Raw genomic sequence first — 14,570 nt, forward strand, 5'->3', positions numbered from 1 at the left:
CAGGCCATTAACATAAAGGAAAAAATATTTCTAGAAAGTGGGTTCCAGATAGAAAATAAAATAAAACAGAGAAACCAAATCAATACAGCAAATGCCTTAAAGAAGACAGACAAAGCTTCAAACCTGAACACCCCATCCCCAAAAATTGGAAAATTATACCGTTTAATGAGCAAGGTATTATTAACTGCCATCAAGTTTACTTCAGAAAATGTTGCCAATCATGTTGGTTCTACAAGTCATTATGCCAGACAAGAATTCTTATTATTGAAAATTAGTAAGTATACCTTAGCTATAAATAGGCAGGTCAGTATAACTATAGCTGCACTAGAAAGGATTTACCAATTTGGTGAGAACAAACTAGATTGAGGACAGTAAAAAACTGTTTAGTCAAAGAGAACGAAGTCAATAGCAAATAAAATTACCAAGGAAAACCACTTAGAATTAATTAAGTTGGTATTTTGCATTTAGCAAAATATTTACAAAAATACTTTGATAAGATAATTATTAGGAATACATAATTAGAATGTGATTACTTTGATCTTGCTGAAATCGGCAGAAAAATCCAGTTGAAGTGGGACTCCTTCCCACAGCAGCCTCATTTTTGCTCTCTGGCACTATTATTTTTAAATGTTCTATCATGAACAGAGCTGAATTTCTCAGTGCGACCCAGCAAGAGAGCCCTTTTCTGGAGCTCAGTACTCAAAACAGTGGCCAAACACTTCAGAAGAGATGTAGACAGGTCTGAATGGCCAGATTTTCATAAATGGCTCATTAACAAGCTTCTCTCCCAGAATTTGAAAATTTCAGAACGCTGCAGCTTTCCTGAGAAGAGGTACACCACAGCCCCCTGAGAGTTACAGCCCTTCTGCCTAGCAAAGCCAGGTCACTCCTAGACCAGCTTCTGCAGCAGTATTTCCTGCTGTTTGTTCTGTCAGGCACTTTTATCATTTGTTAAATGGGGAGAAACTCCTCCACTTACATACTTCTTTCTAAGAGTTTATTTTCTCTTGCTTCTCAAGTCCTCCATCTACCAACCAACAGAAAGAAGTTTCCCCAAGCCCAGAGGCTTCTCTTTTCCAGCCTTCTGTCATGGTTGAAGTAGACATGGGGGAAGGGTGTCAATTCCACCACTGCATTGTTTTTTTTTTACACTTATGTACATGTTTATATACTTACTTGTCTGCTGTGCATAAAGATCACACCAGAAACATGCTTTTTGCAGATTAAAAACTAACAATCCTGTGGATTCCCATAAAGTTACTCTATTTTTAACCAAGAAGTTCTGCTTTTGAGTTTCTGCAAGACTGAAACTCAGCCCAAGGGGGGGCAGCTCTTGCAAATACTCGACTGAAGACAGAGGTAACAAAATGGAAGATGGCAATTCTTTTTCCCCACGCCAAAACATAAAATAACTTCGAGGTTAAAGCTGACCTAGTGAAAAACACAAGTCTCCGAGTGGGGTCTGGAACAGTGGGGATGTTCAGGTACAGAACAGCGAACCTGGGAACACGGACTGTGCTGACGGTGACGTCTCACCGCCAACGTCTCTATTTTTTGGTTTTCTGGTTATTTAAAAGACAACAGTACTTGGGGTACAGACAAGAAAAAGCAGGTGTTTTCAGATGGAAAATAAGGTTATTACACAGTATTTTGTCCATGTGAATCCACAGCTCTGACGTAGCTGACGGCCGGAGCTGCAGGAGCGGCACTTCCCGGCGCGACCTTGCCCGCACCCCTCCCGCAGCCTGACGGGGGGAGCCCGCGGGCCGCCCCCCGGGGCCGCCCCTCCTTCGCCGCCGGGGTGGGATTGCCGCTCTGCCCTCCCCGGGCCAGGGCCGGCGGCTCCTGTCCCGCGGCGGAGCGGAGCGGCGGAGCGGGGCGGCGGCGGGCGGGCGCAGCGCCGGGGCGATGCCGGCGGTGCGGCTCCGGCTTCGGCTCCTGGCCGGCTGCCTCCTCCTCCTCCTGCTGCTGCTGCTGGGCGGCCGCAGCGCCGCCGCCCTGGGCCGGGACGCGGTGCCTTCCCTGCGGAGTGAGTGACGCCTCGGGGTGGCCCGGGGGTGGGGAGCGGCGCGGCGCGGCGGGCGCGGGCCCCGGGCACAGCCCTGCGCCCCGGGCGTCCCGAGCCCTGCCGCCGTGCGGGACCGCCGGGCTTCCCGCGCCCCGCCGAGCCCCGCCGAGCCCCGGCGGCTCCGGGACGAGGGGCCGGGGGTTGTCCCTCTGGATCTGCTTCGCGCCCTCACTGCTTCTTATTCCGCTGCCCATTGCAGTCCTCCATGCATCCGGAGAGGACAGAGATAGTTTTATTCTCATTTCCAATAAATCCCAGTTGCTTTCTTTATTATCACATAAGCATTTCTCTCTACCTTTTTTGGAGGGAAGGAAATGGGAGGTAAGGAGGAAGGAAATGAAGCTATCTTGTTCGCCTAATTGTGTTACAGCCGTTTATTCCCGATTAGCTGTGTTGAGCCCAAGTAAACAGGAACTTGGAGGTAGTGGTCAGCAATTAGCTCTTCATCTGGGGCTGAACATCAGCTCCAGGCTTCTCTTCTGGGAATATGTTTCTTGTCACCTTGATCTTGTGTGGAGGGGCATGATGTAGAGAAGTGGATCTGTTCTTGCAGGCTTGCTGTTGCTCCAGTTGTCTCATTGCCCCACTTAAAGACAGAGCTGAGCTGGAGTTCGTGGAGCTGTCACTGAACCTGCCATCTCTCATGTCTTACTTCTGCGGTGAGCTGGCTGTTTCCTGGCAGTCTTCAGGCAAGCAAGCACAGCTCTCTTGCCAATTGCATTTTGTATGTGGGGAATGGAAACCACATTTGGAAGGGGGCTCAAGAATTATGGTCTGGCTGTTCTTGGCACAAGTTGCCCCAGAAGGAAAAAGGGATGTTATTCACAAAGATCATCCAGATGTGTTATTTGTGTACACTGGGAAAGAACCTTATCTTTTCTCAGTAGTCACTGCAACTCTTAAGGGCCTTACAGATAAAGGCTTTCAAAGTTTGAGAATCCTTCACCTTTGGGTTGTGGTCTTGCTCCTCCCACCCCAAGAAGGTGCTGTATGGAGACGCTGTGTGCTGTGGATATAGATAAACTTTGTCAAACTCACAATCTCCATGTGGATCCGAGTATCCTGGTGAATGAACCTCATTAACAGAGTTTACTAGTGCTAACATCCCAGTTCTTAGTTACCTAGCAAATGAACAGTGTATTTTCTGGTTAGCAAAGATAAGACTGCTGTTGAAAAGACATACCCATAGTATGAGAGGCAGAAACTCTTTCTGGCCATGTAGATAGAGACACCTGTGTTGCCCATGGAGGATTGGGTTGGATAAGAAGGGTGAAACCAATATGAACTGCAAAACTTCACTGGTTTTCACCTGCTACCAGTCAGAAGGGCTTGCTTCTGCTCCATCAGACTGCCAATTTCTCTAGCCGTGGGGGAAACAGCCACTGTTAGCAGTGGCACAATCTGCAGTGCCACCTCTTTGTAAAGCATCATGTGTTCTATGCAGAATTTGTAACCAAAACCTCTCCATAATCCACATCCTCTCTGCTCTGCTTGTTGTATGCACATTATATTGTTGAGCTGATCTCCTGTGTGCTTGTTAGACAGCACTGTCATGGTGCTGCTTGAAACATCTTCATTTTTTAGGGCTACACCTAAGCTCTATGCACTAAACTCAGACATAGCATCTGAGTGGTTCTCTGCATCTCATATTTCATTTGTGGGCTATGTCAATTTGAGAGGCATTTTTTTATTGTCATAGTTAGTGCTTCAGTATGCTAGGTGTAGTGAATTACAGAAACTTGAAAGTATGCATGGCAGAAATTATCACTGTAAAATCTGAAAGCGAAATGGAAGTGCTGCTCAGATTCTCAACATATAAAGGTATTTTATGCTCCTGAGGCATAAAATAAATAATCTCACATATAACGTGAAAAGAACTCCTTGGGTTATTTACCATTGGATTTCTGAGTTAATCAAGTAGCTGAGCTGTTACAGGCTTACATTTTGCTGATTTTCAGTTCCTCAGCTGCCCTCTTTTTTTCCAGTCTATATGATCAGTTAAACTTTTGCTCCCAAGATGTTAAACAGCTGACTTTTTCCACTTTTTTTCACATACTTACACCATGATGTCACATATTTCAGTGAATTTCTGTGTGATTCCAAAAAATCTGGGATGTCAGGCTAGCCCCACAACATCTGCTCTTTTGGAAGGTAGTCACAAATGGTTGAACAATATGTATCAAATAGGAAAGGCATGCTTTAACCCTTGGCCACCAGTTCTAATGGCATAGATAAATCCTGCTGTTTCTGTGTCCTATTGACAATGCAATTTGCCAATTTTCTTTCTTTCTCTATAGTTGCAGAGTAAAGAATGAATATGGCAATGTCATTCTTAAAATGTTTAACTTTAATGGTACTCTCCAATCTACATTGGGAATTATTTCACAGTATGCAGCATGACTTGTTGTATTACTTAAACTTTTGCTCCATTACTGTGACCTTTACTCTGTCATGGTGACCAGTGGCTTTTTTCTTTAAACATGACTGATGTTTTTGGGTACCTCTTGTTTTTGTTTGAGGTTATTTTTTATCTATCCAGCTTGAGAAGTATTATTTGGTTTTATTTTTGTGAGCTTGCAAGTAGTCTACATGTTTAGAAAAATCAGCTGGCAGTAAAATTAGACTAGTACTCCTTCGTTTTTTGGAGCGTCAGTTATTCTGATGGATATTTTCAGTTTTCTTCCTAAATAGCTGCAATTAAAATGTTTGTCTTTTAATACTATACAATCAATTGCAGTATTCTACAAACTGAAAGTTTGTTGGATTTTCTTCCCCCTACAGATAAAGGGATATTTATTATCCAGAGTGAAAATTCCAGCTTGTGCATTAAAGTGGACAGAGCTGGCCTTGTTCTGGAAGACTGCGGTCAGCTCTCAGAAAAGATGTTATGGAAATGGGTATCCAACCATCGTCTTTTCAACATAGGCAGCAGCACCTGTCTCGGGCTGAACATCAGCAGACCAGAGCAGCCACTAACTATGCTTGAATGTGATTCAACTCAGTACTCATTGTGGTGGAACTGTGATGGAAAAGCGTTAGTTGGTGTATCAGAGTTCAAATTAGCAGTTGAAAACAGTAAACATATTGTGGCCAAAAAAAAAACGACTTGTCAATGGAAGCAGTATATGTCCTATGATGAAGACCTTTGTGAACACCCATTTCAAGGTAAGAATAAAATTTTGTCATAGAAGCATAGATGGGAAAAGTTTCAGAAGTTCTGTTGGAGGGAGATCAGGTGCTTATGATCCCTTCCAGTCTCTATTGCAGTTTGGGCCTCAAAGTTTTGGGGATTTTTTTTATTTGTAGTGGTTGAGATGAGCATACCACACAATTGATATTCTTTTGTTAAATTGACCCCCAAACCCACCACTATCCTTACAAATCAGGAAATGCTCATTTCAAATCACCTCTAAAATTAAAAGGGTTACTAAGGATTTGCTGTTGCCTGTCCTGCAGCTTCCATTATCAGATAAACCTAAAGAGAGATAAGAAAGGATTTGGAGCTCCTGTCACTGAAAATCAGTCTGTAACTGCAGTGTACATGGACCGATGTCTGCAATGTTCTGCACCTGGACTCTGAACATGCCAAAGTTTGAAACAGAGATCAGAAGTTTGATAAATCCTGCTGTGCAGCTAGTGAAGGTGTAAGAATGTACATCAAGATCCAGGTCTGCAGACCTGAATAGTTTTCTAGGTTTAAGGACTAAGATAAACCCACTGACTTCAAACAGCAACAGACAGCCTGTACCTTTACTCCTTCCTCAGCATTTCTGTAAGAGGGAGAGACCTGATGTTTGCACAGTGTCTCAGACTGAAGTTGTTGATTTTCCCCACCTGAACTGGGTGTTTGGGTTCCAGATCTGGTCTTAGTGATTTCCCCTGTAGATGTAGCTCAGCTTCTGCTCTCACCAAACTCCTTCTTTGGGACCTGTGATAACTGGGAAAGTACTACAGTGCTTTCTCTTTTTTAAAACCTAATGGAATTCATACTTAAGACCAGACAGAAAAATATATAAATCCATGGAAAGTTGTGCACATATGCCATGTACACACAGTGAGATTGAAGTAGACCTGGTTTAGCCCTATTACTGCAACATCTCAGAGAGGTGAGGAGAGGATCAGCACTAGGCAGGTACTTCTGGCCTAGTTTTAGGACCAAAGTATTGAATTGTGTTGGCAAAATCTCTTTCAGGTTCTGTTTTCCACCTTCTACCACAACTCATGCACATGCAAAGGCAAGCCAGCCTGTTAGTCCACCAAGCAAGGGGTGTGAGGGATAGCTACCTTAAAAAAAAAAAAAAAAAAAAAAAGTAACTGTGGATATGAGGTCTGTAGCAATTGAATTTCATTTCTTGCCAGGACTGCGATAATCCCTCTGTAGCTGGCAGCATGGTAGCAGGCAGACAGAAAAGCAATTCTGAATTATTTTTTGACCTGTTCCTTGTATTTTCTGTTCATTCACATCAGAAGGGGATTTACAATGTGTAAACTGCTCTTTTATATGTGCACAGCCAGCCATTAACTCTAGAAACCCTCTAGGAACCTGGAGGTATGTATTGATTCTGTAGTTGAAGGACTTTGGTCTTAAAGCTATCAATGTGGAATCTTTGATAAACAATTTCATTCAAAGAGTGATTGTGGTTCTTTGACCTTTTTTAGAAGCTCTGAGGTTTAAGATACACTCACTGAGGTAAAGCTTTTACAGCTTTCAGTTGCACTGGATTCTCTCAGTATTTTGGTCCTCGAAGTGGAATAGGAAAATATTAAAATATTTTGTAAGGCATTGATTGTGGCAACAGATGTATGGAGCATTTTTACAGATGTATGGAGATTTCTTAGCTATGGTATTATTCTCCGTGGGATAAAAACTTATTTTTAAAAGTCTATTTAATATTCCTTTGTCTTGTACATTTCCTTTCCCAAAGAATGCCAAAGAGAGTGAAAAACACATTAGAAATCCACTTTATAAAGATTGGGAGAAGCAGGGGAATAATGTTAAATTACTCATCTGTCATAGACTAATAAATAAGTAGAATTTGCATCTGAGTGTGTACTGATTTAACTAATTGTTGTTTTATGTGGTTGTCCGGAAATGTAGATGCAGACTTTGTGTTAATTGATCAGATTTTGAGGGCTGTGGTTTTGTTTGGGGTTTTTTTGTTAATAGAGTAAGTTACAAAAATGTGCCTCATGGTGACAAATTTCATAAGTTATTATTTCCATATTCTATTTACTGAAATTGTGCTGCTCACACTTATAATGTTGTATTATCAATTATAAATTAAAATTTAAATGTCACTTTAGACATTTTTAACACTACTGCTAAATACAGGAATAATGACAAAGGGGGGCAAAATTTTTTTTTGTGATCTGCATTCTTTTAATCTCTGCTTTTTTTTTTTTTTCCAGAAACATATACCTTGCTTGGAAATTCTTTTGGTTTCCCATGCGTTTTTCCATTTAAATATAACAACAAGTGGTATTATGAGTGTACCAGAGATGGAAAGGAATCTGAGTGGTGTGCCACAACAACTCATTACGAACAAGATGAAAAATGGGGGTTTTGCCCAAGTGCTGGTAAGATGTTGCTTGTCTTCTCTCTCCCCCCTCCAAGACTTTATTCTTTCTTGGTAATACTAGGACACAGTCTGGTTTTGAATTACTTCCCTTCTGTTAGAAGGGAATGTCTTTTTAAAAAGCACAAAGGAAGACCTTCAGCAAATTTGTTATAGTTTATCATTTGACCTTTGAGACTCAAAGCCCTCATCACAACAGCAAAACCACAGGGGGCAGCAGAAGGACCCTACTCTGTGCAGCCCACTGACCTTACCCTGCAGCCCAAGCCCTCTGTCCCAGTGATACACAGGCAGCTTATGTGGAACACAGCCTAAGGGCTGCTCTTGCAAAGTCACGTTCTGCTTTTGACTGCCTTACATCTGGCACATTCCTTTTCTTCTGTGCACTGCTTGGATATGTCTTGGGCCTAAAATATTAAAAGGCAATAGCTTTGAAAATACTTGCTGTTGAAAAGATTTTGGATGTACAATCTTTGTGAATATTTCAGCTTCTTGTATAAATAAGCAAAATAGTGTCTTCTATCAGTAGAAGTGGTTTGGAAAAACCTTTCTTGCTAAAGCTACATTTCAGATCTCTGTTCCAAAGCATGTTAAAACCAGCTGTAAATGTGTCTTTGTAGTGGATATTTCTGGACAGCCATTAAAATAGAGGGTATTTGCAGCCTTGCTTATCCTTTTTAATTATAGGAAGTTTATTCTCTTGAGTACAAGGTCCAAGGAGATCCAGTGAGTGTTGCCACAAGTTGGGTGAGGTGTTCACAGTTTGAAAATTTCAACTTCTCAGCTTTAGAAACAAATTATTAGCCAGAATAAATTAAAATGTAGCTGTGTTGGCTTCATGAGAGTTGTGAAAATCACCACCAGCTGCAGATCAGCTCCCCAGTGTTTTATCAACCATATGAAATTCAGAGCAACATTTTATTTCATTAGTGCCCTATTTGTGTTTACAAAGTAACAGAAAGGCAATCATAATCGTGCTTCCAGTGGGATACTGCTGTCATTAATTAATTAAATGGTTCAAGGTGTAGTGTTTCTGATTGGTTTGGAGTCTTGGGCAGCTGGTGACAAATCTGTTTCTTAGTAGAGAGTGGCTGTGATATCTTTTGGAAGAAGAACCCCAACACACACATCTGCTACCAGTTCAACCTCGCGTCCGTGCTGAGCTGGCCTGAGGCTCGGGCTGCCTGTCAGCTGCAAGGAGGGGACCTGCTCAGTGTCACCGACCCTGAAGAGCAGAACTACATAAGTAACTTAAGCAGTGAGTAGACATTTCTCTGTAGAAATTGAACCTTGTAGGAAACCTGTAGTTAGATTTCCTCCTTACCTTTGCAAAAGGGTAAGTTTTGGAACCTAATACCCTGTGTGATGTCTCTCCCATTGCTCCTTCTGGGGCTTTGTCATGTAACCCACCTCAGTAGAGCTATTTGAAAGAGCAAGGATGAAGGTAAGTCCCCACCTTAATAAACTGAAGTGCAGAAGTGGTGGTGTTAAGTGAGCGTGTAATTTTCTCAATTCTCCCTCCCCACAGAGACTCCCATTCATCTTGCAGCTGTTTGTTTACTTTGGAAAATTGAACGTGTGTTTACCTTCTCTACAATGTACCTTGGTGTCCCTTTCTCCTGCTAAGTTTTCCTTGTAAGCTGGACTTCACTAAACGGGAATGATAGGAACATTTCTGCAGGCTTAAAGTAAATGTCTTGTATGGAAAAAATGCCAGCTCTCTAAATACATGTTAATCCTTCTCTGATAAGCAATTTGCTTTTCCCCTTGGAGCAAATGTCTCAGACAAATTGTGCAGAGCCTTCTGAAAGCAAGGATTTTATGGGTGTTTTAGTGTGAGTGGAGAAAATCAAGTGGAGGAATGGGTGGTGGAGCTCTGATGCAAAGGTTGCCTCCGATTTCTTGTTTATTGCTTCCCACTATTGCTGGTTTTCAATTGAAGGATATAAGCTAACAGGAAGTTTTAAAAATTATTTAATTGGCTTTTTGATATGCCTGCAAGGCTGTAAAGGTTTCTGGAATTTATTTGGTTTATGAAAAGCTCAAACAGGCTAGTGTTTATGTAAACAGGCTAGCATTTATGTAGCTGCTTGTTCTAGATCTAACTTCTAAGGTCAGCTACAACTTATGCAGGAAGGGTTTGCAGAATGAGTGGCTTTTGAAGGATTTCAGGTTTCTGAGTTTATTCCTTTTCATCTCTGTGTTGATTAACAAAGTAAGTTACTTTTTCTAAGGACAGGAAAAGAAGCCAACAAGCCTGAACTTTCTGGAGAGTGCTTTGAAGTTTTGTTTTATTCCAATTGTAACAAGTCAGAACAGCAGGTCTATGCCTGTAGATATTTTTAAGCTTGGGGAAAGCATGCAGTATTACTTTGTTTATTTTTTCTGTTTCAGGGCAGTTAAATTCCACAGATGTGGTGCTGTGGATGGGCCTGAATCGCCTGGATGAGGATGCTGGCTGGCAGTGGTCAGATGGAGCACCACTAATGTTTGTGAACTGGAGAGCAAGTACTTGATGTTCCTCTTGCATATGTTATAGCAGCATAATTATATGTTCTCTATAACTGCAGCTTGATACAGCACTGCTGTTCCTACAGCTATGTTTGAAAGTTGAATTAAGTGAATGAGTGCAATTTTTTTTTGGTTAGAAATATTTATTCATATTCACAAACTGAAAGCCTTTCTAGGGATATAATGTCAAGTGAAATCTATCTGTTCAAAGCATTAATGGTCTAGTCCATTTGTCATTTGTTTTTAAAGATGTTTTTAAGGTTCCAGTTGCATATTTAGAAACTGTAGCTACTTTCATGGAGGAAAGGAGTTTTAATTTTTTTTATGTTAACAAGATGTAATTACCATTAGCACATTCACATGAGTTTTGTGACTTGGTTTGCTACATTTTGAAGTCTGTCCACCAGCAATTAAAGACACTCAAGCTTGTTTCAGCCTCTCATCTGAGAGCAGAAGCCAAGGAGGCATTGCCACACATGTAATGCATGGTAAATGTTCCACTGTCCATAGTACTAGTATAATATTACTAGAAGCTTGGCTATGCCGGAATGTTTATATATTAATTCAAGAAGTTGCAGAGAACCTTACAACACCATTTTACAATCAAGAACTGATTTTTTGTAATATTGTGCTTCTCAAAAATGTGTTTGCAGATGTCTCTGATAACCGTTTTAAAGAAAATCATTGTGCAGTGATTAATCCAAGACTGAAGTACGGCTGGAACAGTTATCTGTGTGAATCTGGATTGCCTTTTGTATGCAAAAAATATTTAAATAAGACAGAGCATGAAACACCGGGTAGGTGTCTCAGTGTTACTGTATTCTATTTGTGGGTGTGCAAGGAGAGCAAGAGAGGCCACCTGACTATAAAGTCAGCAGAGCAGGGTCCCAGCTGCACGAAATGTGTGGCTTTGCTAGTTTAAGTTGAATACAATTTACTTTAACTGATGTAATAACACTTTCTTCTGTTTAAATTCAGTCTTTGAAAACAAAGCAGTCTTTGTTCAGTGTCTTAGAACAAACAATTTTAATACAAGTAGCATTTACTTGATTCCTTAAATCATCAGTATGCTCATTCTCTTTTATATTACAATAAGAGCCACACTTATGAGTTGCAAAATAGGTTTTCAGTGTGAATGGAATTAACCAGTGGCACACAGAGAATAAAGTTGTATAAATGTAGCACAAAAATTGCAGAAATTTTTATGATGTGCTGTACTTTTGATATGCCAGAAAAGTGTTGTACATGTACTTCAAGTGTTTATACAGTGAGTACAGGATATATAGTGCATAGAATGACTCAGGGTCCTGTTCTGTGAGAAAGTTAAAAATAGAATTTAGTTTATTCTAACATAAATTTTTGGTTTTATAAGAGATACTTACATGGGTTCAGCTCCTTCCTAGTAACTTCAAGAAAGTTTAGCAGCTTGTTTCAGGTAGTAAGGAAAGACTATACAAACTTTCTGTAGGTAGTGCATCTGAAAAAGCTTTATCTGTCTTTGAACCAGCTTCAGAGGTAATAAGGGAGATAAACTGTTTTAAACTGAATTCGTGTTTGCACTAGTCCAGCAGCCTGAATGGTTCAATCATCAAATAAAGTGGAAGAAATTTTAGTTTGCTTGGCAGGTGATGATCCATAGAGCAGGTGTTTTGGCCTCCTTAAGTCATCTTGGAAAACTCTGTTTTCAGCATTTTAAGGTTAAAAAAAGTGTTATGAACATAGCATAAGTTTGGCAATTCTGTTTAGTGCATCTGAACTTTATGTGCTCATTTAAAGATACATGGCAGTATTATGCCACTCGTTGTGATGCTGGTTGGTACCCACACAATCGCAACTGCTACAGACTTCATAAAGAGGAGAAGAGCTGGAGTGATGCTTCTCTGTCATGCCAAAGTGAAAATAGCAGCCTCATTAGTGTATCCTCCATGGCAGATGAAGAGCTGCTCCTTAACTTGCTTGAAAGTGGTGAGTTTGGGGAGTTTAAGTGTGCAGGTGTTTCTTGAAGTGTTTGTGGTGCTCTTTTGTGCAGCTCTTTAACTTGTTACCATCTAAGCACTATATTACATGGTACACCCAAATGATGTTTGCAAAAAAAGAAACTGTTGCATGCCCATTCTAGGAGTCTTAAAAATGCACAGTCACCTTTTCCAATAACCATTCTGAAAATAAAGATATGACTCCACAAAGGAGATGCAGTGAGGCCATAGTAAACATGCTAGCTTTTGTCCTTTCCTGCTCTTGCCTGGTTCCCTGCAAACTTGCAAAATATTCAGTCATCAGCCTTATACTAGAGTTGTGCTTAGAAGCAAAACCAATTCAGTGTATCTTTGGCTTGCAATCTGGCCTGATCCACACTGCAAAATTGCTGCTGTTATTATGAGGGCAGAGCCCTCTTTGATGTCAGCAGGGCGTATCAAAGCACCTCTGCTAGTTCACATTGTCCTCAGAGGTAGCATAATTACACAAGGAACTTAATGAACAAAAGCTCTTTGATGCAGCAATGCCAATGCTTTTGTTGTCATAACAGCAGCAAAGAAAAGTGAGTATTTTCTACCTGCCACTGAACCCAGTGTGCTGGCAGAGCTGCACAGTTCAGTTGTGAGTTTCTGTCACAGAGCTGGGGCAGTGTCTTGTGGAGATTAGGAGGTTAACCTCCATCATCTTCCTCACCTCTATTAAGACCCTCCATAGATAACAAATACCATTATTTGCAGGGATGCTGTAATGGCTAGATGTAATTGTTTTCAACTTGAATTCAGCTTCAGTCTGCTGCTTCTCTCCAGCCTGCTTCAGGCTTCTCTTCAGGAAAAGGGCTTACATGCCTGAAAGCCTAGTGCTTTTTCTCCTGTAGTAGCTGGTAAAATAAGATTTTACATCAAAATGCAAGCCTCGTCTCTCCTAGATTTGTCAGATACTGGCTACAACTGTGCTGTCACTGGACCCTGTAAGTCTCAGAGAAACCTAAACCTGAGTGTGCCATGGAAAATTATATGAAGAAATATTTCATTTCCATGTCAGTTTTTCTGTCCCATACACTTCAAGAAAGTGCATATGCTCTTAATTTGTATTTTTTATTATTTCAAAGCGTATTAACATGTATGTTGATTCTATTTTTGAAATTATTTCGTTTTCAAGAGCAGTAGAACATAGTCTCATCAGTAAGATTTCCTAAAGTTTATATAGCTTTTATTTTTTCTTGAAAGAAGGACATTTCTATGAAAATCCTATTAATAATTTTAATAGTAGTGTCGTGTTAGAGGAAAAACAGGCTTTATCACTTCAACATTAAAATCTGAACTCACTTATTCTTTTACAGAAAATGTAACAGAGACGTGGATTGGATTATACAGTAATAACACTCCTGTTGTTTTTGAGTGGTCAGATAGCACCCCAGTAAAATTCTCTAACTGGTACAGACAAGAACCTAACACCTTTCAAAGAACAGGAGAACTCTGTGTTTCAGCACAAGGACCTGTAAGTTTTCTTTTTAAAAGAATTAGGCACTTTAATTTAAGCTCATAATAATTTTGTTTCTTGCTGGTGCATACTTTTTTAAACCATGACCTGGAGTATGACTTTGTTTTTGATTCCTAATGTATTCATGTTATGATAAATGCAATAGAGCCTTTAGAAACCAATACATTCTGCAGTACTGATGCACAGAAAATTAATCACAAATTTTGAGCTTATGTTCAATAGAAAGTACTACATATATAAAGCCAGCCAAACGGAAGAAAACAAATAAGAGTGGGTATTTTGATAAAGTAATTTAAAATCCAAGTAATGTGTATCATAATTTATGATGCATAAGTTCTGGTCTTGAAAGTTTCAAATTAATGTTTTGAGAAACTGTCAGCTGTGCCTGTATTATTTTTGTGTAAATATCTATAAATTTTATGGAGCGTCTTTCAAAACAGTAGTCTAGGTCTACATGGAAGTATAGAAGTTGGTAGCAGGAGATTGATACCAGATCAGTCGGGTTTGTAAAACAGGGAGTAATGTTAAAACAACACTGTCCTGTCTTGTTAGTATTCGTGGCACTGTCAATTCTTTTGCAATGTGGTCATGCATTTACTTTACTTTTGCAATTAACAGTGCTTAAACTCACTAATACATGACTTGCATAAGTAGCATGATAATTTAAAAAATTTTTTTTGCAAAGTATGTTTTGTCTGAGTGTGAAAAGTGTATCAAGAAGAGTTTCTGTTGTCTCTACAGTAGTGGGTCCAGGTTGCAGTCTTTAACTCAGGGGAAAACTAAGACAATTACAATGACTGGGAAAAGTCTGTTCCTACTGGAAGCAGAAAATAGGCCTTTGGAACAATGGGGGGTTTTATATTCCAAAGTCATATTTTACTCAGTTTGCAAGTGTAAACAAACAAATGAAAAAGTAAAATACAAGGAAAAGTACGGTT

At 40.2% G+C, this 14,570-nt stretch overlaps 1 protein-coding gene across 1 annotated transcript in view; it reads left to right on the forward strand.

Annotated features, from left to right (window-relative positions):
- The first annotated feature begins 1,908 nt into the window (after positions 1 to 1,908).
- PLA2R1 (phospholipase A2 receptor 1) overlaps positions 1,909 to 14,570 on the forward strand; it is a 36,899-nt gene continuing 24,237 nt past the window's right edge. Inside the window, exons 1-8 of the mRNA XM_053982808.1 lie at positions 1,909 to 2,029; positions 4,850 to 5,233; positions 7,478 to 7,645; positions 8,729 to 8,902; positions 10,039 to 10,152; positions 10,809 to 10,952; positions 11,932 to 12,120; positions 13,472 to 13,629. Of these exons, the coding sequence (XP_053838783.1) occupies positions 1,909 to 2,029; positions 4,850 to 5,233; positions 7,478 to 7,645; positions 8,729 to 8,902; positions 10,039 to 10,152; positions 10,809 to 10,952; positions 11,932 to 12,120; positions 13,472 to 13,629 (1,452 nt within the window). The remainder of the gene's footprint in view (positions 2,030 to 4,849; positions 5,234 to 7,477; positions 7,646 to 8,728; positions 8,903 to 10,038; positions 10,153 to 10,808; positions 10,953 to 11,931; positions 12,121 to 13,471; positions 13,630 to 14,570) is intronic.

Source organism: Vidua macroura, chromosome 7 (genome assembly GCF_024509145.1).
Source record: "Vidua macroura isolate BioBank_ID:100142 chromosome 7, ASM2450914v1, whole genome shotgun sequence".
Lineage (NCBI taxonomy): Eukaryota > Metazoa > Chordata > Aves > Passeriformes > Viduidae > Vidua > Vidua macroura.